Genomic DNA, 27,859 nt, shown 5'->3' on the forward strand with positions numbered 1-27,859 from the left:
GTTGTCCAAGATGTTTGAAATCTCTTTTATTTCAAGCTTTTTTGACTCGTTTCTTCTAAAGTTTTCAACAGCTGTTTTTTTTTGTTGTTGTTGGTTTTTTTTGTTTGGTTTGGTTTGGTTGTTTTGTTTTGTTTTGTTCTGTCTTTTTTTTTCCCCCTGAATCTTACAATCCATGCAGCATTTTTACTTCTCCTGCCTGACCACAGCAGGAGGAGGGGGCTGTTGCTAATTTGTTTTGATATGGTACGCTTTGGTCTGTATTCTTTTTGAAATTAATTCCTTTTGCAGGTGTGGGGTTAGAGGTGGTGGTGTGCTCCCAGCGAAGGTGTCATCCACCACAGAGAGGAGGTGGGAGGCTTTGATCAGTGTGGCTTCTGTTTTCTTGTTGTTCATTTAAAATGTACCAGTTTGTAATGCTGTTTGGCTTTGCAGGTCCTTGTTTTATTTCCTTCCAAGTCCTTCCCCATCCTTTCAGGTTTTGTTGTTTTCATTGCTGTTCATTCCGCTTAACATTTACTGGAGATTATTTGCTGGAAGGTGATGACTCCAAGTTCAATTTAGGCAGCAAACAAAATCCAGTCTAATGTCTATTTCTGTTTTTTAAACAGCCTTTTTATGGGTGGGACATTATTAAGGACAGGATACCACATGTTGAGGCTTCTGGGTTTTATAAGGACAGAATTCTGTAGCAAGGACTTAAAAATCCAACCAAGACCCAAGCTACAAGGCATCATGCATGCTTCAGTGCAGGGGCTACTTCAGTTTCTACCCAGCACGAGTTCAGGAATACATACCACAGATCAAACTATCTGACAGCTGTCTACTTTTTCTTGCAACTTCTTCTGAAGCACCTCGATGTATGGGGGAAGTTCAAGAAAGTATCCAAAAACCAAAGCAAGCAATAAACAAAATCAGCCCACCACCAAACATTGGCCTGAATTAGAGTGGCAATTGCTCCATTCTTCCTTGTGACTCAGCTGTTTACTCACTGTGTGAGATTAGACAAATCGCTTAGCCACTTTGTGCCTTTTTCTTCTCATTTGTAAAATAAAGCAGAAGCTGTCAGAGTACTTATGAGCTTTAATTAATTAATATTCATTTCAAGCACTGGAGAAGTGATTTTTTTCCCTCTTGCCATGTATTTCAGTGGGGGCACTTTGGAAGAAACGTCGTGTTTAGGAAAAACTTTTCTCCTCTTGTCCCCTGCAACTCCATGGTTCTCTTTAATGGTTTTTGCTTCTGGTGAAGTAATGTACATGGTTAAAAGCATGAAAAATTAGTTGTTGGCTTCCCCTGAAGATTTGCAGTGTCTGTGTTGGTCCTTGCTGACCCATCACTAAGTCACTCTTCCTGCTTAGTGGCTGACTTGAGCCATCTTAGAGAAGCACTTCATTATTAGCATTATACCAAATAGAGAGGTACAGCAGTGATGTGAGAAGAACAGCTGGAAAATAATTATTAGAAGCAAAAAGCTAACTAAAGAACCCAAATTTGGCCTGAAGTCTGGACTAGCAGAATTTCAAATGTCCTGTCTTTCTCTTCATTGACTCTTGTATCTTTAGTCAATATGGACCCTTCTCACAAGCTTTGCTGAAGTTTTTTTTGTTGTTGTTGTGTTGTTGTTGTTTTGTATATGAGGCTACTGAGTTAAATTTTCACTCACTCAGAGATGCAGAAAAAGAAGGAGCTTTTCACTATGAGGTACAAGCAAACGCTGAAAGCCCTTTGTTTGTGCAGTTTTGGTTCATGCTGTACTGAAAATCCATGCACTGAGTCATGAGCAGCTCTCTCTTCAGCTTGTTTTGACCTAGAGGAAGAGCAAGTGCTCAAACAGCAGAATAATATCAGTAGGAGTAAACCAGTTATTTTTGTATGGATGAAAACGAATTTTTGAAGTTTGGATCTGATTTGGAATAAGCATCCATAAGTCATCAGGTTTATCTAGAGGTGTAACTGAAAACTCATCATCAAGCAAAAATAGCCCAGAAATTTCATACCAACCACTTTCCTCAAACACATTGTGCTGTTTGTCTGTGGAGATTACCAGGAGACTTCACAAGGATGGTGGGTGTTTTGGCAGTCCAAAGCAAGCCAGAAGCTGCAAGTATGGTTTGGAGGATGCTTCTCTGAGGATTTTAGAAACTAAATGAATGATTTTTGAGTAAACACAAATCTTCTCATTTTGCTAGGTTTTGTTCCCTGATGTATTCTGTTGGCCAAACAGCCTGCCTTGAGCTCCAGGAGACCCCAAAAGACTAGGTCCCAGTGTAGTACTTGTCTTTCCTGAGAAGTTTTTGGAGTTGCTTTTAGTGTTCTGTGTGCACAGTCCTGTCCAGATGGTATGCAATATCTAGGTCATGGTTGGGTGTAGACTTCAAGAAGGAGTTACATAGCTCCCTACACAGATCTGGGGTTTAGGCTGCTCTGCAGCTGAAACTGCCCCCACACTCTTCCACATCTGAGGTAACTGGAGGACTAAAGTGATCCTAAGCTTATTTGGCATTTGGTCCTCTGTTATTTCTGCATCTGTATTCTGTGGATCAGAGAACAGGGTGATATTACAAAGTAATCACTGTACAGAACAAAAGGTTGTGGGGAACAGAGGGAAACGTATAGCTCCTAGGGCCTTCCGTGTTTAGAGACAGGTCATTTTGCATGCTCCTCTTTTGTTCTTCCTGTGTCTGTCTGTGATCCTGTGTACAAATTCTGAAAACAACAGTACCACATACAAAGGGAAAACCACCCAACAGCTCTTTTCCTTGATGACATGTGGACCAGGCAAAATCAAAACTCAGGGTTTCCAGGGCAGCAAATTAGTCATTGTAACTGCAGACTTTCCTTTCAGTTTGTCTTCCTGTAAAGGAAATGAAAGGGGAAGAAATTAGGGATCTTTCTGAGAGGACAAAGTCTCTGGAGAATATCCTCAGTGAGAGCCCGTAGTGTTGTAGAAAAGGAATGGGAAAGATAAAACAAAACAAACAAACAAAACAACCTTGTGTCACCTGTATTACAGAACAGAACAGATGAAGTTTGTGTTCTCACACCACTTTGGCCCCTAAACAGGAGTGGAGTCTGTGCAAGAATTGTCCTGTGTATGAATCAGCATTTGGGAGTAATTTTTCTTTTAGTAGTCCCCTAAAAGGAGCAACCAATAGAACAAAACCAATGCTTCTCATAAATCCTTTGTTTTGAGTCCCATGAGTAGGAATTTTTGGGCAATATCAGTAAAGACTGGAAGCATTAACTTTGGTTGGGTAACACGTGCTAAGTCCAGGATGTGTCCAGTTTCTGAGAGCAACATGTTTGAAGAACAACACTCAGCAAAGCAACTCCTTAAAAAAAATAAATTTGCTTTGAATAAATTCAGGCTGAGATGTTTCTGTATCTATCACAGAACAAAAAATCTGTGCACTTTGCAGGACCAGGAAGGAAGGAGACAGTTTTTTCTAATATTTGCCTTTTGTTTTATCTTGTATCTTTCTTCTGTCTAATCTTGGTGCCTTTCTTGTCCTTCCTGAAAAAGAGTCTGGTTGTACCTTCTATGTTTGGTGTTCAAACTCATGGGCAAGAGATACAGGAGAATAAAGTGAATTCTCTGCACCTGAAGAATAATTCTGTTGTTTTTATTATCATGTCATGACTGAGATGCCTGTTTATAAGTCTACATCTCTTTCTTTCTATGTAGTTAGAAAAATTTCCACCTTTGCAGGAAGGGACACATTATTCTTAATCAAAACTTGAGAATGTGGCAGGAGGAGGTGCAGCTGCAGATGAGCATTATCTAATTCACCCATCCTGTCATGTGAACATCCCTGCTTAATTTAATACAATTATTTCATCAGCGAGGATAATATCAGCAGCATGATTCATTTATACAACATGTTTCACAACTGCCATTACCTCTCGGCTTCTTATAATCACTATTGATAATTTCACCATGAGTGGCTTCAGAGGAAGGGGAGGGAATGTGAAGAAAGCTGCCAGTATATTTTTGTGAGTGTGTGGACAACTGTAGTCTGGAAGGGACAATAATGCTGAAGGATTTTATTTGCATATATGCTGTCCTACCTCTGTTTCTGTTCCATGTTGGTTAGAGGGTTCTGGATGAGCAAAAGATTGAATGTATAAGCAAGCCACTGATGGGCTGCATTGTTCAGTGTGCAACAATAGCATCTTTGTCTTCTGCCCCAGACATAGCAGTGAGTGCTCTGTATTTTGCATTTCTGTTGAAATGAAGATCACAAAGAAACAGAAACAGGGTAGAGGAATGAGGCTTTGTTTCTGGTGAGGTGGTAGGGTGCATTCTTTTAGAAACCCCCTCTCCAGCTCCTTATTTCTACTCATTTGGCTGTAATTTGTACTGTCAAGGTCATTTAAATAAGCAGCAAGATGTGGCAAATGTGTTCCCAGAGGTCATGAAAAGCCTCTTTGGTAGAGCATGCGAGGCTGTGCTTATGCCAGGCCATTTAAGCACATTTGTATAGCCAGTCAGATGATACACAGAGTAGTTCATAATTTTGTAATAAACCGTACAACCTGGATATTCAGTGTGTGCCACAGTGGGATGCACCATTTGTGTTTAAATTACAGTACAATAATTCAGCAACTTTATTTTAATAGTATTCCAATCTTTAAAATATGTGAGAAGAAGTGAGATTATAAAATCCAGATTGTCTAAGTTCTTCCTCCCCACACACCTTCACGCACCTTCTTTTCAGTCTCTGAGACTAGTTCATTCATCTGGGCTATTGGTCTTCTGTTTAGTTCTTAGTGTTGAAATAGCACAATTTTTAAGAAGTGATTCAGAGACATTCTCAAAGTCAGATTTCAGTTCCTTCTTTCTACATATTCAGATATAAAATAACCTTTTATCTTAGGAGGCAGTAAATAGAGACAGTGTGACTGAAACATAAAAAGACATCATTTCAGCCACCTATTTGTAACACTGTTTGGCTGTGTGAGCCAGAAATTCTAAAATCTGAAACTCGCTACATTACTGTATGACCATCACCAAATCTTTTCCTTTTCTGTCTCATGTTTCCTCCCATATTAATAAGCGCTTTGTGTTCACCTAGGATTGTATGTTTTCAAAGGACCATACAAACCTTATAACAGAAGTGTTATGAATACTCAACTTATCAGCAGTATTTCTACTTAAATGTTGCTTGTCAGACATTTATGTTGGGGATTTCCAATGTCTGATGCTTAAATATGAAAGCTCAAAGTTGTACAAAACCAGGTAGAATGAAGTTACAGAACTCAGCTCTTGAATATTCTGTATATCACCCAAATTTTGGTGTAGATAAAGGATTCTTCTTTCTTCCCTCTTATGTTAGACCAGGCGAAAAAAAGAAATCTACATCAAATCAAGGATCTAATGTTCCATAAGCTCCAAAGTTTTGGTTAATGACAGCCTTCCAATCCTGGGAAGTGAAGCACCAGTTTGGCCTAAAATAGCAACTAACTACAACCATTCTGACACTGCTGTGGTACAGGGGATGGGAATATCTTACCAGTGGTTTGTTCTTGCTGTGGGTACTTCAATTTGTTAGCCCCCCATTGCTCCTCATTGTGTGTTTTTGCTTATGCTTTATTCTCTACATTTATTTGTGCATGTGTGTGTTGGATTTTTTTTTTTTTGCTAGACAAATATGCTACTTTAAAGGAAACATTTCATAACCTTTAATCAAGATCATATTTTACTTTCATCACATCTGTGTTTATATTATCACAAGCCTTTTGGGTCTTAATGTCCTCTGCTCTAAGTATTAATCGTTTTGGCTGATATATAAATAAATGTTTGACTTTGTTTAACTCTTTAAACAATATTGGCTTGAAAAAAAATCTTTACCAATGGCATCTGAGAATAACTGCATATCAGAAAAAGGCAGGGACCAATTAATACTGAGGTTTTTCTAATAAAAACTAAGTGCAGCAAGTAGTTCTGGGTTCTATGCCCAGTATCCCACTGCATAAAATCAAATCTCCTGACTATAAAGATACAATCTACCTGGAGTGAATATGCTACATCTATTTTTTATTATTATTGTTACTCTTATTTGCCCTAGCCGTCTTTGTGTTGCAACTATATGCAGTCTTGACATACCTGAAAGTGAAGCCTGCTATTCTATAATGTGGCAGAATGTTAACTGAAAGATTTTATAGTCAAAGACAAAATCAGGCCAACACCCAATTCTCCTCTAAGTTACACAGGTGCAATTCAAGAATGAAGACACTGCAGTTCTTGATTTAAACTGGAAGAGCAGAGAATAGGAACTCATTTAGAGAATTTTGAATTTATGTCTGCAGATAGGATGAAGAGTAAAATAGTTTACTGAGTATAGAACTGAAGACCCTAACAGTCATCTTCACATTTAACACAATTGTATATTATTACCTGTCTCACAGATATTTTTTAGACTCCCATGGAATAAATGGTTCCACTGTGGTTAAGAGGATAAGTTAAATTATTATCAACTCATGATTCAGTGTAGGATTTATAAACTCTCTGCCTGAATTTTTTATATATTTGAGTTCCAGTGAGAATTTCGGAATGTTCTTTGAAATAAAAGAAGTAAAAATGTTATGAAGACCAAACAGTGAAGTAATATCATTTTGTAAATACATATAATATCAGAAACCTGTTTACTTATTCCATTATATGAGAACCAAGCTTCTGTGACCTCCAATTACTTTTCCATTAGCCTGAACACACAATGAAAGTGAATGAAGGGGTGACTTGGAATGACGTTTATCAGCTCTGGAGCTGTCAACTTCTATTACTTCCACAAGACCTTATACTTCTTGGCTCCAGAGAAGCTGTGCTGACTTGAATGAAGAAGAGCATTCTTACTACCAAGAATAGTTACAGCATAGACAGCTTCATCATAGGATGCCTGCAATCAAGAAAACGCCTCCCCTATTTCTAACTTGCATTAAACGAAACCAAAACCACTGTTCTGTAGTGGATATGCGCAAGACTTCACCTTCATACCAGGCTAAAAAAGTGGGACAGAAGAACTGAGGAAAGGGAGAGGGAGCGAGGGAAGGGAAGGAAACTTTGTAAGGACAGGATAATCCAGGGCTTAAAGTGCAAGTGAGAGCCCTTGCCATCAATGATTTTGTTGGTCCATGTGAACTGAAGTGCTGCTCTCAGACTGATTTCCATTGGCCAGAGGGTATGCAGCAGCTTCTACTACCATATCTGAAACTAATTAGCCTCTTTTGTTGACACTTAGAATAGAGGTCAAGAATTGAATATACATAGAAACTAACCCTTCTTGAATTGAACTGAATCAAGTCTGTAGGCAGGTTTGCATTGCTTCTGATACTGTCTTTCAAATAGATGACTTTGCTCTTCAGGGATCCTTGTCTGGCCCAGGTCAGCCACTGTGTATGGTTGGTTCACTGGTTAGTTTGAACTTAGACTTTATGCAATTGTCTCAGTACTGATATAACAATATAATAGTTGCACTGTTGTGGGCTTTTTTAAAATTGAAATCAATAGAACAGCAGAGCAAGTCCCCTTCCATTTAATGTATTTTAATCCATTTTATTCTAATACAGTTGGTTTTGTATTTCTGTAAAGGAATGAGTACCTTCTTATAATGTCAGATGTTGATTGAGCTGGGCAACATTTTAAACCCAGTAGCTTAAGTCTCCTAGAAGATCAACAGAACTCTGCCTTCTGAGAATACAATAGATGAGTCTGAGAGTATGACCAATTCAATCCATTGTTTTTTCCCCTTTTACTGTTATGCACAAGTTGCAACTAGGATGGCTTAAACACTACTTAAAGGATAACACCTTTGTCTATTATGTTCTTGACACAATTGTTTGCCAAGCTTAAATTTATTTTTAACTATGACTACTACGACAGGATTTTTTTTTTACAATATTTTTTTTACAATTACTTTTGTCTACTATTTTACTACTTTTATCTACTACTGAAAATGATTAAACATAACAAAAGTGCTTAGCTCAGAGCTTGCTTCTTTAAGGTAATTGAAAAGTTATATGAAAGTACTTTCATATTTTCAAATTTTCAAAATTGTCTTGTGTTTGGAGACATACATTTAATCATACTTCCACATGTGACAGTTGACTATAAAATTCCTTCTTTACTGCAGCACACCACTCTCTATGGAAAAGAGTCAGTATTGTATGATAGTAGTTGCAGATACCTTAGCAGTAACACTAAAGCACTCAAACATTGTAAGTCTAATTCCAGTCAGCATTGCATTGTTTAAAGTCAGGAATAATTCTTTAAGAGTGAGTGTACTTACAACTTACAGAGATGAGAATCAACTTCTTCAGTGCCTGGAGCTGAAATAGCATTGTGTGTTGTAGCACTTTCTTTTGCTTAAGGAATGGTTTTCTGAAGTCAGTTTGAGAGGAGAGCAAAGCTGATATCTACATGGTTCTAATACCATATACATTATTTCTGGTTACTTAAAGTCAGTTAAAATGATTTCTAAAGTATCCTTTGCTGAAAAGGTTTTTCTCCCTTGCCTGTTTGCTTTTTGTTGTGTTGTTGTTGTTTTTGTTGTTGTTGTTTTTCCTTGCTATTATGGTCAAAGAAAAGCACATAACTGAATTTTAATGTGTTCTATAGCACTGTCAGGTACTGTATATAATCGAGCTAGGTTTAGGAATAATTCCAATTACCCTGCAAAAAATGTCATCCAGATATTCTGGTTTTGCGTTGCAATGATTACCCAAATCTTGAAATCCAGCTCAGGAAAAGATGAGAAAATACAGGGGCTTATGCAGAATTATCCAGGTTATTGTTTCAAATTTTGTGGAAAGAAATTGCAGTTTCTCCCTGCACTCTTGTTGTGGTGGGAAAGAAGTGTTATGTTTCTTATGATATTTTTGTACTTGCAATTCTAAGCCTGGAAGTTCAGAGGAAAGGACAAGTTTAAAAAAAGAAAAAAAAAAACAAAAAAAACAACAACAACACCAAAGGCAACAAAACAACAACAACAATAAAGCCTACTCAATCATTTTTGCCCAATTTGTATGGTAGTGTAAAAGTAAAGTAAAAATTCTCTCCACCCATATTGAGTTTAAAATAAAATAAAATATAACTTTAAAAATACTCTTAATTTTCATCATAGAAGCATTAATATGAAGAGTTTCTTCAGGGACTGTTCTTAAAAACAAAGTGCAAATGGAGAATGTTCTCTGATTGTATCAGGCTCATTTAGTAATCCATCAGTCATCTAAGTTCTGATCTGGAATGGCAAGATGGTATTACATTTGATCTTAATATGTATCATACAACCTTACAGGTTTAGAGGTTCCTATGAGCTGAAAACAGCTGAATTGCTTGGATGGTGGTGTGCCAACAGCAGTTTTTTAATAACACTCTTTTATCTTCTGCTCATCATAGGATGAAGTGGCCCAGCCTCTGAACCTTTCAGCCAAACCCAAGACATCTGATGGCAAGTCTCCCACATCACCCACCTCTCCTCATATGCCAACTCTGAGAATAAATAGTGGGGCCAGTTCACTAAAATCCTCTGTGCCAGCAACATTAGCTAGTCCTTCGGCCAGAGCTAACACAATAGGTAAGCTCACTTTCATTTGACCTTCCTCATAATGGTTAATAGGTGTTATTTGAAAATGGGCATTTATCAGACAGCAGTGTACGAACTGTCAGAGGCTGACCATAATGCTGCATTTATTGATACCAATAAAGAATCTGCAACAGACTTATCATTTCAAGAGGAGTATCTTAACGTTTACAGACTCGGAAAACAAAATCCTGTGTTATTTCACATAATGCGTTATCAATAATGGTCAATAAATGCTGTTTGTTTAACAGCATATGTTAAAGACAGACACCTGTCTAATGGCAGGCACTAATGATAAGTGATATTATACCACATCATCTTTAAAAAAGCAGGTGATGAATCAAATTTAAAAAAATAAATAAACGTCTACATATGCAAATAAATACATCTTTGCCAAAATACAGGTTTAATGTTTAGTCCGCCATAAAACTGCATTGGCCATTATTTTATCTCAGTCTAACTAGCAAAACTACTAACAGCTTCATTCAAAATAAAACAAACAAACAAACAAACAAAACAAAAAAAAAACACAAGATTTGTGATGTATCTTGTGAATAGTCTTGACTGGCTGCTTTTAACATTGTGGCAGAAAATAGCATTAATTTTTCCTCCTGTCAATATGACCTCTTTGCCTATAGACCATCTAAATAATAATGGTCCTAGCAGTGATTTTGCAAGTCCTGTGTGTTAAAGGGACTGCTCTTTGCATGTGTGTAAGTAAAAAATGTACACATCCCATTCTGCATCCTTCTAACTGAAACATTTTATTCCAAGAAGTATTTGAATGTAATATGAACTAAGATCTCAGTGTATAAATCATGTTGTGTTAAGGGAATTGATGTAGACTGCTGTACCTTTGCTACTGTGAAACATCTCCAGTTGGTCACTTTCAGAGATGGCACAGAAAATGAATGAAACTGTGGGTCAGACCAATCAGAAGCAACTTTTGTGATATCTCAGTGCTGTGTAGTGAAACTATTTTGTTTCTCTGTGGTTCTCTTCCAAGCTCTCTGGTAGTCCATGTTCTACCCGAACGATTATCTTCGGTGTTCAAAACACTGTGCATACAAGATTATTGCTAATGTTGATGAGAGTTCCATATATCAGACAGTAAATATGCTCCTGTGCCCTATAGAAAAGAAAATAACTTTATTTGGTATGACAAGTTACAACTGTGTAAATATTTCATAAATATCTCATCATTAATTGTTAATGCATGTATTATTCTTAATAGCCCTAGACTGTTTAACATGTTTAACGGTAGATAATCACGTATTTCATCTTTCATTTGGTTGGCTCTACTGCTCTCCATGTACAGTGCGCCAAATTTCATTTTTTTCACATCAAAGTTTTTGTCCTCAATAGACTGAGCACCACATTAAGATGTGGTATTAAGCACCTGACCTGCATCTCAGTGGCAGGACATCTCTTGTTCTCTCCTCTTCAATCATTTTTCACTACACACCTCATATTTTTCATAGGTTTGAGACCCCTGCAATTTACTTCCTTTAACAAAATGCAGATTTTGAAATTCTGTACCTGTAATGAGTGATAATGTAATTGGATAAAAGCTATGAGGATGAATGAAGCTTTAAAGGTCACTCTTGTAAGAAGAATTAATGTGTTATACCATTAATAAACCATGGAAAACTGTGGAGAAAAAGATAACATACTTAAGTTATTGTTAATGACATAGAGTTCACTGCTGTATATCTCCTAGCTACAAATATAGAAAGTGACTTTTTGAGGTTGCTGAACAGTATAACTGTGCATACAGTATATATAAGATAAGGAATCTCTAACTGTGGAGCAGGAACTGGACAGACATAGCCTACTTCTAACAAAACTCTATTCTTTATGGAGGACTACATGAAGAAAAGGCTTATGAACACTTCAGAGAGTCCGTTCCTGCTAACTGCTAGGTCAGGTCCAACCAAAATTATAGCTCGTTACCATGTTGAAATCATTTGGTGATCTTAGAAAAAAAAGAACATGAAATTTTAAGTCACCCTCCAGTAGGAGCTACACCACAAAAACAGCTTGGTAGCATTTTAATAAAGGTACTATGAGAGACTGGTAGAGAGGTATACTTTTTATCTTGAGAGATGGATCTCTCCAGGAAAGGTCACTGAGAAATATGCAGTCACTTGCCAGAGAGTTATTTCCACCATTTGAATGATCGGGACTGTCAATGCAAGTAAAGGGTTGTCTGCCCTAGATGTGCCTGAACCGCCTTGCTGGGGTATAGCTGAGCTGTCACCTTTCACTGCCACTAACTTCATATTAAAACCATTCTCTGAGAGAAGTTCTTAAGGCTGCGTGGTTCCAGTGGCATGGAGAAACGCTCATGTGTGTTCTGCTTTGTCTAGGGAATATAAACTTATACCTTCCTGTGATTAAAAGTGTAGCTGCAGTTGGGCATACACATACATAATACTTTTCCTTATAGTGTATAAATCATGCTACAGACTGAGCAGTCACAAATGTCATGACTTCATGCATGACTTTAAATCCAAGCACTTCTTTGTGGGAACAGGCATATGTCCGTGTACTAAAAACAGAAATGACTTCTCTCTGCCCTTTGCCATTATCTTCAACATCTCTGTGCTAGTTTGGCAATCCTTGTAACTAAGTGCATTTTATGTAATGCGGTTCCCCTCTCTGTCAATAATTCACCACCTACCCTAAACAACAATAATTTACATTCAACTCGCTTCTATATTAATCATTTCCCTGCACACCAGCATCTTGGCAGCTACTGAAAAACATAAGGAGTGCTTGCTTTTATTCACTGTCATGTGCCAAACTGTCTCAAAGATAGCAGCATTCAGGAAAAGCCAAATAGTCTGGAGAAGGGCATGAATTCCAGTTCCTAGGCAAATTCAGCTGTATTACAGATTGGAAGTATTATACCTAGCCTAATCAAGAGCACAAGCAGCAGTAATACTACTGTTTGTTTGTTTGCTTCCTTTTTAATTTATTCCGACTACATGCAAGCTTCATCAGTAACAGATGCAAAGTGGGAAAGAAACCAAGCAAGTTTTTAAAATGGATGTTTAAAAAAAAAAAAAGTCAACTGGACTGGTAGATAGATATGTGTTGGTGCAGGTTATATCCTTTCTTACACTGGGGAAGCTGGAATTAATGGAATTCTGTTGGCTGGGAGTTGCTGAACAGGGACAGTTGATAAAAACAATGTGGATCAAGTTGGTTCATTTAAAAGTCTCAGGGTAGTTAGCCAAAAGCTACCCGTTAGTAAAATTAGCAACAGTCAAACTGCACTGAAACTTTTCTTTTTAGTTTTTGCCCACTGCATCTGTAATCTAAAAAAGATAAACAACAACAAAAAAACACAATCAAGCCAAAACCCCAAATGAAATCCTTGTAGCAGTGCAGCACTGAACTAATCTGACATCAGCTTCTTCCCCTGAAATGTTTTAAGCAGCAAGACAATGTCCTACGTTTTTTGGCAATCAGTGGATCAGATAGAAGAGTCTAGCAATACAACAAGGATGTGTAATCTGACATGATTAGACAAGGCTCTTTAGGAACAGAACATTCATAATTGAGACAAAGAAAGAGTATTAATAACACTTTCCTAACACGGCAGTTAGCCATTTTATATTTCCTTTCTTTAATCTTAGTGTTTTTCAACAAATCATGGGATTTAATAGCGTGTTTTGGCAGATTAGAGGATTTATGGCCCAGATGTTTTTTGTTCTAAAAATGGATTAGGGTGTAAAGTTTGCTGGAATCCATGGAACATGTTGAGGCAAGCCGGTCATTTTGTGTGTGATTAGTGCCTGCCTTCTGTCTCACAGTCCCTCCATCTGTCACAATTCACCAATGGATCTGGTTAGATTTAGCCTCATGTCACAAACAGAAGTCCCTTTTCTGGGCAATTTCATATTACAGATTCATTTTATGCCATTTTTATGCCCTAGTTAAAAGACAGAAAGAAGTGTGTGTGCATGTGCGTGTATGTGGAGAGGGGGAGGGAGATGGGTAGATATTAGCCTCTCCTTTAATGTTTGAAAAATAGACTGGGGCTTGGAGTCTCCCATCAGTATTCTATCCTGCAAATCGCATGCAGATCATAATAAGTATAATCTACAGTACGCTGAAGAAAAAAAATGACAAAGTGTCACATTTAAAATTAAATAGTATTAGCTCTGCTGGTGATGCTTGTAACATTTTAAAAGGAAATAATTCAGCAACTACTAAAGCTAAGCCCTAGGCTGTGAATTTGCAGCAAAACAGTGGACGTTTGACCTACTATTAGTGGCGTGAATAGGAGTGGGAATGTAGGTCCATGTAGCTGTGGTTTCTTGTGCAGTTCTGAATGACAGGTGGTGGTGGGGAGCAGGCAGGGGATGAGGCTTCTCTTCCGAGCCATTATGTTTCATATCTATAGCAAACCACCGCCACCTGTGGTTTATTGCAATGTATTCACAAGTTTTAAGATGGGGAAGAATAAAACCATCTATTTTTAAGAGTTTGGGATTGCTGGCGTGATCAAAGCCTCCCCTTACTCTTATCCAGTTACATCCTGCTGCATGCAAACCACAGAGCTAACCAGTGTCAAGGAAATATTGAAACTAATGGGATCAGATGTCAGGATGATGATTCTGGCACTGATGTTTCTCATGCTTTATATCCAGGTGGCTCTACCATAACAGTAACAGAATTGCAAAGCTTAGGCAGGTTTGTGGACATTGCCTTTTAATTCTTTCTCATGAATAATGATGAAATATTGATGAATTTCATCTATGAAAGCTAAAGTGTTTTCTTGTAACTTTCTTTTTTTAAGACATCCTTTCTTCTATCACGTCGTCAGGTTATTTAAATGACCACGATGCTGTTACCAAGGCAATCCAGGAGGCCCGGCAGATGAAGGAGCAACTTCGGAGAGAACAACAGGTGCTGGATGGGAAGGTGGCTGTTGTGAATAGCCTGGGTCTCAATAACTGCAGGACAGAAAAGGTCAGTGTCTGAGTCTTCCTTTGCAAACCCCTAGAGATTGCATTTGCCTTTACTTGCATAGTTTCTTCCTCCCTTTATTTGCTCTATTTTCTTCTTCACAATTTTAAAGAAAATAGTTGCTTCTTTCAAAAAAGCAAAAGGAAAAATGAAAACCACAACCAAAAGTTGGCATGAGAGAAAGATGTGAAGAAACTTTGAGGAGAGGGGGGAGGCAGCAGAAATGGTTAAAGCCATCATAAGAACTTTGGAGGCCACTAATTCTCTGCTCCAGCCTGTCAACATGTATTATGGCAAGGTGATATTGGAAATCTCTGGGTCTAAGTGGAAATCTTGCTTTATGGAAATGCTTACATGTGTTTGAGAGATGAGCTGGATTTGAAAATATTCAAGCTTCTTTAGGAGCATAAGCTTTGCTGATAGTCAGGCTCAGCTTCTGGGTATTTAGCCTTGTGAGGTTGTCATATATTATATTTTGTGACCATTGCAATGTAGCACTGTCATGTCACGTTAGATGACTTAACAGAATTGAAGAAATGGAGAATTGACAACACAAAATGCACCAAATATTTGCAGTAAACATGTGGAAGCAGCAGAATGCATGGGCCTTACTGCCTTCCACTTTTGAGCTGGTCTGTGAAGTTCTACTGTAACAACATAGCGACAGTAAATATCTCTAGAAAATTTCTATGTGCTCTATCTATCACATCTGCTGAAGAGAGCATGATCTCCTGCTTTTCTCTGGAAGTAGCTGATGTCTTTCCATGCACTGTTTTGGCTTGCAGAGAGTAAATACATCAGCCAGTCCTTTCTTCCACATCTATAGTAAGCTGTCCTTATAATCCTGCTGTTTAAGATATACATCCCAACTCCTGCGTGTGTCTCAACATTATGTGCATAACAAGACTTCCTCCTCAATTCTTCTCTTTCCTCTGCAGTATCTTCTGAGATGTCACAGTTTTTATTGTTCTGTACAGCTAAAATGACTTTGGTGCAAACTGCATTTTACTAAAACCTCTTCTAGGGCTTTTCACTGTAAGACCTTGTGTGAATCGCTGAGATGGGCAGATAAATAGAATGAATAAAAATGATCAGCTACTTAGCAGAAACTTGAAAGTCAGTCATCCTAGGAAGCTTGTGAGTCAAACAATATTGTCCAGAATGAGCAGATTGCTAATTTGGATAGCTTTCCATTTTCCCTGTTTTTAGATGGAGTTTGATCAATAAGCTGTGAGAAGCCAGCAGTCTGGGGAATGAATGTTAAATGTCCATGTGAGTCTCTCACTACTGTACTTTTTTCATCAGCCTGTCCTGGGTATAAGTGATGTAGAAATGACTCCAATTTCATGCACTTTCTGGAGAGGAAGGGGAAGGAAAAAAGAGGTCAGTGTAATAGGTATCCGGCAGCACATACAGTCTCTCTTATAAGAGCATTGGTATGGGGAGAGAGAAAGAAAGAGAGGGATGGAGCATGTTTACGGCATTTCACATAGAAGAGTACCAGAAGGGAAAAGGGAAAAGCAGAGTGTCAGATATAAGACGAAGTGATCACAAGCACAAAGGAATTTATATTCAAATATTTAAGCATTCTTGAAAGGATGCTCGGAGCAGAAATTTCTTTTCTCTGCTCCCCATGTAGAAATGACTTTAACACTCAGCCAGATGCTAATGCAAAGTGACTCAAGCTATTCCTCGCAAGCATAGCTAAATTGCCGTTATTTGTTAAGCGCATTGAATTCAGCTGTGGATACAGCAGTTGGTTGCATTCAGAAAGCATCTGTACCCTTTTTTTTTCTTTCCTTTTTTTTTTTTAATCCTCCAAAGCAGAGACAACTCTACCTATCTCCCCCCTCTCCTCCCTTGTGCTGGCTGGGAATTGTCAAGTGACAACCGACCAAATCCTTTTGGACAGGAAGCCTTCATCCTGAGTTCTATATACTTGCAAAGCAGGCCTTGTGGTTGGATCAGGAAGCCCATTAAAAGCACTTTGATGGTATGGAAATTCATCTTCATGAAGCACCCAGGCCCCTAAGCAGCATGCTGTTTAGCTGTGGTTACAGATCAGTCATTCACATCGGAGGGCAGTAATTGTGCTGACGGCTTGTTCGGCAATGGAAGTACATAAAATAATCCCAGGCCCTCCACCATAGCATTGCGAGTTAATCTTCTTTAATACAGATCAGCTGTTGTTCTAACACATGACTTTATGCTGGCTCTAGTGACTCTGCACAGCCTTTTGATTAAGTAACAGGAGTGGAACCATCTGCATTCACTTTATTCTGTTACTTTCCTATTGTTGGGATTCTCCTTGCCCCTTCTGTTTTCACTTCTCACCCTCAGCCTGGGTTGAAGTTTATTTTCCTCTCTAATTCATGCCTCCTGGTGGGCTTGTGGAAGGCAGGGAGGAGTTCTTTTACATGGTAGCAGGAAGAAAAAATTTCAGCTCAGTTGAAAATTTCTCTAAAGCAACTGTAGGGTTTGGGTTTTCCGATGCAATAAATGCCCAAGCTTTCTCAAGGGTGCACCTATATTTTAATTTAATTTAATCTAATTTTATTTTATTTTTTAATTTTATTTTAAAGTGGAGACAGAGAATGACAGAACTAAATCTGAGATCTCCTTGACTACAACAGCATTTGGGTTGCTGGGGACCACTTAAGCCAATAAGCACTAGATAATAAGTTGCACTTTGTAGGTACTTTTTATATTTCTTAACTTGTTGTAGGGTCTCCTGAACTGTCTCTTGCATCTGATCCCACAAATGAAAAGAAGGAGGCTGTGAAGTTCAAGCACATGTTCTTCCCCATATAAGCTATATGCTCTAGGCCATCCACCAACTAGCCAGCTGTGAAGTTCAGGTCCAGACTAACACACCAACTTCTCTAAGGTTTGTGGCTGTTTGACCTAGGACCTGGCTCAAAGTTTTCTGTCTTGCGAAGAGCAGGATTTCAGAGGAAGGCAAGAGTTGCCATTTTGAATTAAATTTGATACTGGTTTTGCCTGTTTTCAAGGAAAAGAAAACAAGGTAGTTGGGAAGGTGTGTAGTGACAAATAGAAATGTGGCAGCGTTACCACTGCAGTGCCCACCAGGGCAGCCCCTGAGCTTCTGGGATGTTGTGTTTACTCACTGGTTGGTTGCTGACAGTGATATTTTGGGGTGGTTGACAGGACTAAAAGAGCTAAAGTAGCTGTGTGGATGTGGACATAGTTTAATTAGAAATGTACATTACATTTATACTTGTGTAGAAGAAAGATCACTCTCCTTCCATCAGAGTTATCTCAGTCTTTATGTGCAACAAGTACTGGTCTGGGGCTGTCTCAGGTTTTCCTCCCTTCTTTGCTGCGGTAGCTAGTGTAGCTAGGGAGGCTTGGATCTCTGAGACCTCTTGAGTCTTCTGTTGCTATTGCAGCCTACCAATGAAGGTAGGTCCTTTTATGCCTCTGAACATGTAACTTAGTCTATCAGTAGGGATTTATCGGCGGGGGGTAGCTGGGCAGGCTCAAGACTGGAAATCACCTCTGGGAGCCTGTTAAAGCTCTCGAGGCTTTTCTCCACATGTATACATGACCTGTTACCTTGCTCCTGTTCCCAGATGGGTTGATCCTTGTGGACAGCCAGATCAGCCAGCTGTAAGGCAGTAGTCAGACAGGAATTTTGTAGAACTGGAGAGACACTGTATAAAAGGAATCATAAATGAGAAAAGATTTTCAAAAATGGCTAGGATGATTTGGGTGAGTCACTTCATGGGCATCCAACTTGGACCATCTTGAGGGATTTGATTTTCAGAGGATTACAGTAAAAGCCATGAACATCATGATGAACATGGATTTTACTAAAACCTATTTTAATTGCAAATGCAATAAAACATATTTTTACTTTACTTTTCTTGGAAGCATTTCTGTGTATAAATGAGAAGTGTGTGTGTATGTTTTTCTGGTTTCTTGGAAACCCAGGAGCATAGTTTTATTTGTAATTGTCATCTACAGTTAATTATAGCTTGATATGTACTATACATAAACAATGTTACCTATTACACATGTAGCTGAGAGCTCAGATTGTCATCTAGTGCAAACACCGTAATGGGCAGCATCAGAAAGTGGACTCTTCTATTTGCTTGGCCCCAAAACTGCATGTTCCTCTGCAAATGAAATGTACACAGACACAAAGAACCAGCATGTGTGTGCATGCATACAAACCTACAGCACACTCTTGCACAGATACACAGCACAAACATGCACAAAGCTCGCCAGTAATTTTCTGACTGTAGTCAGAGTTTCAAACATTCATGTATACACTTGGGTAACAAAAATAGAAGGGAAAGGGAGACACAAGCAGGTATTTGAGTTTGTGTCTGCATATGCTGATGCACACACAGGTATTGGCTTCTGAATGCTGGAGCCTGCTGCTAAAGGCACAGGCAGCTGACAGGGCTGTGTAAGTACACACAGCCACACAAGAATTTTGAATATGCACGAACGCTCATAGCACTCTCAGAAGAGTGCATCCAAATACATAGACATCCTGTGCTGAAGTGTTGCTTAACCTGTGATACAAATTCTCCTGGTTACTGTGAGGAGTGTGCCCTTATAAAAGGCTCTGACATGTACTTGTCTGCTGGGCTGTAACTAAAGAGCTATTTGTAACAATATTTATTCCAGCTTTGTAAGCAGGAGCCTGTTTATTACCCGTGCTTATGGAACACCAGGTTCAGGATGCCTTCCCTACCATTTCCACCCACCCACCTCCCACCACCCTCCCCACTCCCACCTCTCCCTCTTCCCCTTAAGAGAGTGCCAAACATGAAATGACAGTGACCAATGTTGACTTAATGTGGATGTTTAATAATGAAAAAAGTGTGTCAGTTCCAGCGTTAGTTACAAATGGCAGTAAGTATATCGGGTGGCAGCCCTGTAATAATTTTACATCCATCATTCCTTCCTGATGCCTCGCTGGCTGCCTGATGGATGGGGATAGCAGAGTTAACTCTTAAGAAACTGCTGTGATCCACTGAGCTGAAATGAATTCTGTCCCTGCTCTCCCCTCAGGGAGGAGGGGGATATTAAGAATCTCAAACCGCAGATCCTCCTGTCTTTGAGAAATAAAACACTACAGCTTACTTTACTAAAGGCATAAGGAGGAGCTGTTTTAACACATGGGATTTAAACTTCTCTTGCAGTAGAGAATTTTACTTCAATAACAGATTATTATTTTTTTTTAATTCCCCTAATGGTTAAATTTGAACAAGAAAGGTCGGGAAAAATGGAGGGGAGAGGGCAGAGAGGAGAAGGAAAGGGAAGGGTCAGTAAAGCCGAGTCTGACCCAGTGCTTGCTGCATACACTGAGAGTCCGTGGGTCAGACTCGAGTGCGTACGTTGTGATGACTGAAACTGCAGAGAATGGCACCTGGTGCAAGCTGGGCATCTCCCCAGACAGGAGAAACCCCCTGGAAGTAAGTCCAGAGGTACAGTACAATCGTCATAAACCAAATCACTCTTTGAAAGTTAAAACCTGCCCATTTTCATAATCTCTGAAGTATTTTACTGGTAAAATACTTCTGCATTTCCAGAGGCTGTACTGCCCACAGACATTAAACACACACATTTATCCCTGCACATTCACCAGCCTGCTAATATATATGTCCTGTAATTTGTAGGCTGCTCTATTCCTCCCTGGCCTGTAAAACACCAGGAAGGATGATCAGCATGATGTTTTTGTTCTCGTCTTGCAGTGTGAGAAGAGATCCTTCAGTCTGGAGTAATTATTATACAGTGTGGGGACCAGGGAGTATCTTGTGGACAATGGACTGATACAGGCTCCAAATCACCCTACAACACAGAAGTTAATATATTATCCTAACAATTGTCTGTCCACTTCTTATTCCCCTTTTCCCTACCCTCTTCTTAATTTTGTCTGACTGAGTTTCTTTGCCAGCAGAAATTCTTCTATGTGGGTTGCAGTCCTCTTTGTTAATGCTATCAACACAGAGCAGTTTTCAAAAAGCATAACAACAAGGCAAGCAGGTATTATGTCATCACCCATCCATCACCCTGTATGTCAGCCTTTCAATAAGTCCAATCAGCAGTCTCAACAGGATCGTTCATATTAAAGGAGTCTTCTATTCAACAGGGCTACTGTATGCATTGTAATTTTTCCCGAAACTTTAATTTAAACTCAAATTTAATTAAAAACACATGTCAAGTTTGCACACTACAAAGATCAAAATTGTTTTTGTCCAGCATTGGTAACTAAGCATTAAACATTTTGATTTGCTTTGGCTGAAAGTTTATTCTTTTTTTTCCCTTTCCTTTTTTCCCTCCATTTTTTTTTTTTGCCATTTGCTTTGTGTAGCTTGTGTGTATTTATATTTACAGCCACTGCATTTAATGGCCACATGCCTTATTTTCACAGATGGCCAGTGGAAGACTTCCCCTCCCCCCTTTTCTTTTAGTAAAGCCTGCTTTTGGTTTTGCTAGTTTTGTCACAGTGCCACTACTCTCAGTTAGCAAGTGCCTACGCATGGGAGGGAGAGATTTTGCTATGAGGATATTTTTTAATTCCTCCAACAATTTTACCTCTGTTTTATAAAATTTGTTTTTAAAATGTTTTTCCTTTCCCTGATTGATCATCATCTACTAAATGTCCAGATATATTTTTCAAAGGAAAATTTAAGTGTGCATGTGTGTCTTGAGTTTGGTACATCATTATGGTGGGGATGCATGGGCAAGGTTAGCTAATAAAAAATGAAACATGCAGAGGGATAGACAAATGCTGCCCACAGACGTGTGCTTGAAACTCCCACAGAAATCAAGGAGAAGGGCATGCAGAAGCATGGGAAGAAATTCTGATCCTTGCAGCTGTCTTAAGTCTGAATGAGAACGTAAGTCGTCATTCACTCCGAAGAGCAAAGGCTGGAGGCGTTCACATGCTAGTGTGGATGAGTGAGGAGTGCAGCTGTTTATACCTTAGTGGAAATTTTATTAAGCCCAATAAGGATGGATCAACTTCCTCCTGAAAAAAAAAATAAAAATCATACAATTGATTTGAGTTCTTGTTATTTCTTTTGAGCTTTTTGAATCTTTGCGTTAAGTTCTAAGTTTTGCCCTACAGCCATGAGAGCTAATTACTTCCTGAGATCTTGTTATTACTTTTACATAACCACATGCCCCCAGTAGCTAGGGCTTAAGCACGTTCACGGGCACCAGCATCAGTGCAATACCTCTGTCCAGTGCTACAGAGGCAGTTCTTCTGTGCACCATGCCTCGCAAGGCCCCTGGGCAGCCATCCTGTCTTGTTCTGCCAGTCGTGGTGGGAAGGTGCTTGCTCTGCTGAGTGACAAGCAACTGCCAGTATGTCCTCAGGGTGCAGAACTTCACCTTTAATAATACCGATGCTCATGCTGGGGAGTAGACAAACTAATAAGCCTTACTTCATGACTGGGAAAATGTGGCAGTTTCTTTCTTTGAAGATAGAACAGATAGTGTGTCAGCTTCTTCATTGGAGCTGGAAGAAACGTTAACAAAGGTTCTGCAGCCTTCACAATTTTAATACCTTCTAGGGAAAATGGGAGAGAATAGTCTAAATCTCAGTAATGCTACTGTAAAGATGACGCACACATTGTTTAATAAACAATTGCCAGGAAAATGGAGACTGTTTTTGCTTTCTCTTTATATGTGTGTAGACCCCCTTTCTTAGGATATCCTGCCTGGGTTGTGATTTTCATCTTGTTTCATTTTTGCTGTACCACCTCTTCTCCCCAGCTAACCCTTCCTTTCCTCACAGACCAGTTGTAGCATCTCTTTCTGACTTGCTTTGAAATCCTTCACTGGAATTTACAGAGCACATTTCATCCAGGGATCTCAAAACTCTTCACAGTGGTGGGAAAATGTCATGATCTCCATTGTGCTTAATTTTGTGCAGGGCAACTGAACAATTCAGACAAATTTACAGAGCGTGTCGGACCAGAAGGCAGTCTAGATGAGAAACTGGGTCATGTAACTCTTAACCTATTTGCAATCAGCAGATTACAGCTGGATTTGGTTGAGGTCGATGCCGATGCCTGCACTGTAAAAACTTTTATAGGAAGCAGTCAGTGTCTCATCATTCTGCTTTGCTTTTGCTTTCCTTTTGTTTCTTCCGTAAAGAAACAGGTTGATCCAACCCTACCTGCATTTTCATTTAGAAGTCCTGACTTACACTGTCTTTCAGAGCAAATAACCAAAGAAAAGGAGGACCTCAGCGTCCTAATTTCCTGTAAATTGCTACTTTCTGTAAGTGTGTTTCCAAGTCAAATACTATATATATATATGTCTTAGGGAGCTGCCCCTTAGGGCTGCCAATGTTGTGAATATTTCTTCCCTTGTATTTCCTCTGTCTTGCTGTGAAAGGTATTGACTTGGGAGCTCTTAGAAACCAAAGTCCTACATCCAACAATGTATGGCAAAGAAAATGACTACACAAATTTCAGCAAATTCTTCCTGTGCTTGGGTGTCTGTTCCCATGAGGAGAGTGTTTAAGTTCCTGGGCCTGTGCAATCCCTCTTTTTTTTTTTTTTTTTCCCAAAATGGCTAATAGGTCACCTCTCTATGGAGTCCATACAGCACTTCATATAGATTACAAATCAGATGCAATGATTTCTAGGTGGTATTGAATCACTCTGGATTTGAATATATACCCTAAACCAAAATATGACATTCCTTTACCAAGTGACGTAGTCCCAATTAAGACTGAATATAACAATACTGAAACAAGTACTGTAAAATCAGGAAGAACTACAAATAAGGAAAGTTATTTTCTTTCTTCTAATGCTGCTTTTAGGTTCTGTGGGTGGATTATTCCATGAAAAAGAGAGATTTCAGATAAGGAAGACTGAAAGAGCTGAGGGGGTGGTGAATGCATTGTTTCTTCATACTCAACTTTGATGCAACAACAACAAAAAAAAATCGCCCAAATGATAAAGTGCTGAGACATTATAAATAATCTTTCATCTTCTTTGGTGGTCCACAGAGTTTATATAATTGGAAGGCTAAAACCCTTCTTTGTTGTTTCTTCCCTTTTCATTAGTACAGTAGAAGACTATAAAACTGTGCAGCCAGAAGGGGTTTAACAATTACTGAGTCAACATTTGAAAGTCTCACTCTATTTTATCATTTCATGCATGTGCTTTTTATGAGTTTTACAGCCCTGCAAGCGTTACTTAAGTAAGGTCCATTGTAATGGTGGTTCTGTAACTGCTCTTACTTTATTTTGTTTTCCCTAGTAACATGTGCCATCAGCAAGAATCACAATTCCACACACACAAAGAAATGAGAAGCTCAAGGTTACAATTTTTAGATAAGATTCAGGAGTGCTAGTTCGGTTCCTAAAACTACCAGACTTGCTGTGTAGCGTGTAGCCTTTGACAATTCACTTAAAATGTGACTCAGTTGCCCATATGGTAAGCAAGGATAATGATACTGCTTTTTTTTTTTTTTTTTTTTGTGAGATTACACGGCTAAATTCACTGATGAGTACAAAACACTTGGACAATGTGATCTATTACACAGAAAAACCTTTGTATAGAGGGACCCTCCAAGAAGAGCCAGAAATTCTCTTACAGCAATTGTAGGCATAACATGATCTGGACTGTAACATGTTTTGGACCAGACCATAAGCAGTGTGCACACAATTTTTTTTGAAGGAGTGTGGCATTAATGTGCTGGAGTAGAGCCTGAACTGCAAATAATTCATCATGTGCAGACTACTGTGTACAGCTGGCAATACTGCCAGTGGTTTCTGTAAGTTGTTGCAGCTCTGTGTCACCCATAAGGCCCACCTTCCTCCTGTTTACCACATCTTGAAAGACGGTGGATCAAGATTTTATAACACGAACTATTCTGATGCTTATTATTGCAAGAGGCCGAGGAATTGGACAGAAGGATAAGTTCTACAAAGTCTTCATTCGTATCAGATGTACAATAAGACTCTTCACTTTTTGGGGGGAGCTAAGAAAAATGTCATCATTTTGAATGGATAACACCTGATACCATCAGTGTGTCTGATAATTTAGGATGTTTTTCTGTAGTAAACAGAAGTGAACTTTCATTGCCAGATCAAGTATAGCAGCTTATCTGCCCAGTACTTTAAGATTTTGTGCATATTGACCAAGGATTGTGTCTGTGTGGTTGATATATACTGGGACTTGCTGAGAGAAGACTTCTGCCTCAGCACCACAACCTACATTAGATGATGCCACTGGACCTGCTCAATAACGTAAGATAAAAACTATCTTATGAAAACTGCCTATTTGAAAATACCACCTTTAGAGTTTATATGTGATTTCCTCCCCCACAGCAGGGTGGTAAATAGCTGGACAAACTGCACTTGGAGCAAGGGAAATGGGACAGTAAAAAGGACAATAACAGGCAACCATCTGTTTCTTTTTACATGTTGACACCGAAGAGAACAAAGGTAGCAGACAGTCCATCGGTGTGTTTGTAATTCTTAGGTGCAAGAGCTGATGAGCAAGTTTCTCCTTGCAGTCCATATGTAAAGTGCTTGGCTCTCTCCAGTTTCTCTACAAACACATTTTTTTAGCTTGGCCTTTCAGTTCACTTGGAAAAAGAAAGACAGGAATGTGGAAAGATGTGCCTGAACACTCCTCCTCTGGTTTTCTGCACTGGCTGTATCTCTGCAGGCATCAAGCTTAGAGGAAAAATAATATCAGGGGAAATGGGGGTAGGGTTAGGGGAGTAGAAAACTGAAGAGTGGACTGCTTCAGTAAAACTGCTAACCTTGAATTATGCAATCGGAAAAACATCTCTTGCCAAATTCTAACTGAGTTCAGAGTACTGTCAGTGGTTGCCAAATACCCCAGCCAAAAGGATGTCTCCAAGAGGGGGAGGAGGGGTCCACTGCCATATGCCCGGCATTCACAGCAGTCGCCCAGTCCTTCAGGAGTGGAGGCATGTGCTTGCTCTCAGGTGCACCCTCAGTGTTGTTACCCAAGCCCAAGCCAAGGCGGGGGTGACGAGGTCAAAGGGAATTAGGTAGATGTGTCAGAATGTCTTATTTTTCAGACCTTCCAAGGTTTTGATTCACGTTTCTGTAGTAGTGGGAGGAGTTCTGGCAAAGATTATCAGGCTGTTCTACATATGTTTTGACTCTTCTTGTTTTATGTTTCTTCCATGAAAGAGACTTCAACCAAGTTCTTGTCATTTTTAGATCAATGTTTTGTTAAACTATGACAGCTATCCATGACAGAGAGCCAAGTAACTTTTGCAGCTGACCACAAAACTGAGTCGGACTTGCGGTGCTTAGTCATTTTATATATGTATAATTTTTTTTCCTACATGACACGTTCCATGTGTGTATGTGTTTTTCTTTGTTCTTTTAAATATAATTAGAACATTGGTAGGATCAGTGCTACAGATCAATCTTCTCTAGCAGATTACTTCTTTGATTAATGAAGTTGTAGAAACTTCTCATCACGTGCCTATTGATGAAACCTGTCTGGTTGTACTTTGGACAATTGGGTTATTGTGGAATTGCTGTCTACAGTATTGTCTTCTTTGTTTTGCCAGTTAGAATTTTTGATGATCTAGACAACAAGGCTCTCACTGTCCCTTCAGAGAGTGTCTCCTAGAGTCCAACAAAAATGACCATGAGGACAGTTTGTCTCAACATCTGCTGAAGTTCTTCTTGGAGGTTAAAGAGGAAAAAGATGTTTATAAGTTATCTATTCAGTCTTCTGGGGCGTGATCCAAAATTCAGAAATTTAGGAAAAAAAGAGTCACTTTATCTTGAACAAGAGATCCCCATGTTTCTTTGCCCGAAAGAGCAGAAATATTCCTTACTACTTGTTTCCCTTGCTTTATGTAGTGTGATTTTTAGCAGGTCTCACAAACAAGTCTTTGCAGCACTTCTCTGGGTCTGGACCAGCCTTGCCTCTTTTTCCCAGCATGATTGGGTCCAGGCTCCATTTGATGCCAATCATGCAATGATCATGAGATTAGTATTATTTTATACCTTTGTGGTGTGGGGCAAACCTGAAAAGTAGGGATTATCATTCTTGCAGCTTGTAAAACCTGAAAGCACATAAACTTTAAATCAGCTGAACTCACTTCCCCCTTTCTTTCTGTGCCTGGCAAAGCAAACAGTTGTGGAGTGATTAAATAAGTTTAAGTCCAGCATAGTACGGAGAAATGTGCTGCAGCCTCCTGAATTCCAGTGCTGTATCACAGCTGCTTCATTAACATATGTTGCTGAACCCAGCATGTACGTACTCCGCCTGGTATCACTGAATGGTGCCATAGCTTGCTACTGTTTACACAGCTAAACCCAACATAATGGAGTGGTGGCAGTTCTAAGAACATGTAATTTGCTATCAAATTAAGGTACTGATGATAAATAGATCCTCTTTTTGTATAACCTTGAAGCCCTGGTGTGTCTCTGTCTGAAGTTATTCAAGAGGTTCTCTGAGATGAGTCTGGGCTAGCACTGCCAACAGGTTGCCAGTTTATTTGGGGTCAGGGAGGAGCAGGTTTTTTTTTCCTTTGTTTGTTTGGAGTTTCCATAAATACTTTCTCTATAAACTGAAAGGATTTCTAGGTTTCTATCAAATGGAAAGCAGTAACCCATCAACTGAGCACATTCAAGCAAAACAACATGGGAGTGCTGCTCAGCCCCTTTCAGGTCTTTTATAATTTTTAAAGTGCTTTTGTATATTGGGATTGGGGAAAATCAGCTGCAGTGTATTTTGTAGGAAGAGCATAAGACAGGAAATCAGCACTCTGCTCACGTAGTCAGGCTTTTGCATCCTGCCAGAGCATCACTGAGACTTTCTGTTCTCCAGTGTTGTTGCATAGGTCTAGGAAAGAGCAGGCCGTAGACTTATCTTTGCCTGATATTTTTTTAAACTTCAATATTTTTAAGCATTAGTACAGAAGAGTACATCTGGCTGTTTTGGCATCTTCTGTTTCAAGAGCAACATTTTGCAGAAGTTCTTTTTAACTGCCACCTTAGAGATAGGAATTGAACTATGTTATCATTCTGTGTGTTTAAGTAGCAAGGAGTAAATTAGCACTGTGCTGAAAGGGTGTTTTTTTGCTCCCCCATGTTTCAGCTGTCCAGAGAGCCACCTCCAAGCACTGCAGGTGAGCAGTGCAGCCCATGTGCTCAGTGTCACTCTGACTTCCCTTCCCTTCCCTTCCCTTCCCTTCCCTTCCCTTCCCTTCCCTTCCCTTCCCTTCCCTTCCCTTCCCTTCCCTTCCCTTCCCTTCCCTTCCCTTCCCTTCCCTTCCCTTCCCTTCCCTTCCCTTCCCTT

The 27,859-nt window shown here is 39.3% G+C and overlaps 1 protein-coding gene across 21 annotated transcripts in view; it reads left to right on the plus strand.

The window, feature by feature from the left end:
• SOX5 (SRY-box transcription factor 5) overlaps nucleotides 1-27,859 on the plus strand; it is a 644,424-nt gene that overhangs the window by 598,982 nt on the left and 17,583 nt on the right. For 16 of the 21 annotated variants that reach the window (XM_068655012.1, XM_068655050.1, XM_068655039.1 and 13 more), the window contains 2 exons: nucleotides 9,395-9,572; nucleotides 14,389-14,561. In XM_068655012.1, coding sequence (XP_068511113.1) covers nucleotides 9,395-9,572; nucleotides 14,389-14,561 — 351 coding nt within the window. The remainder of the gene's footprint in view (nucleotides 1-9,394; nucleotides 9,573-14,388; nucleotides 14,562-27,859) is intronic. The other 5 variants (XM_068654987.1, XM_068655134.1, XM_068654996.1 and 2 more) reach the window with 1 other exon arrangement.

The sequence above is a fragment of the Anas acuta genome, chromosome 1 (genome assembly GCF_963932015.1).
Source record: "Anas acuta chromosome 1, bAnaAcu1.1, whole genome shotgun sequence".
Lineage (NCBI taxonomy): Eukaryota > Metazoa > Chordata > Aves > Anseriformes > Anatidae > Anas > Anas acuta.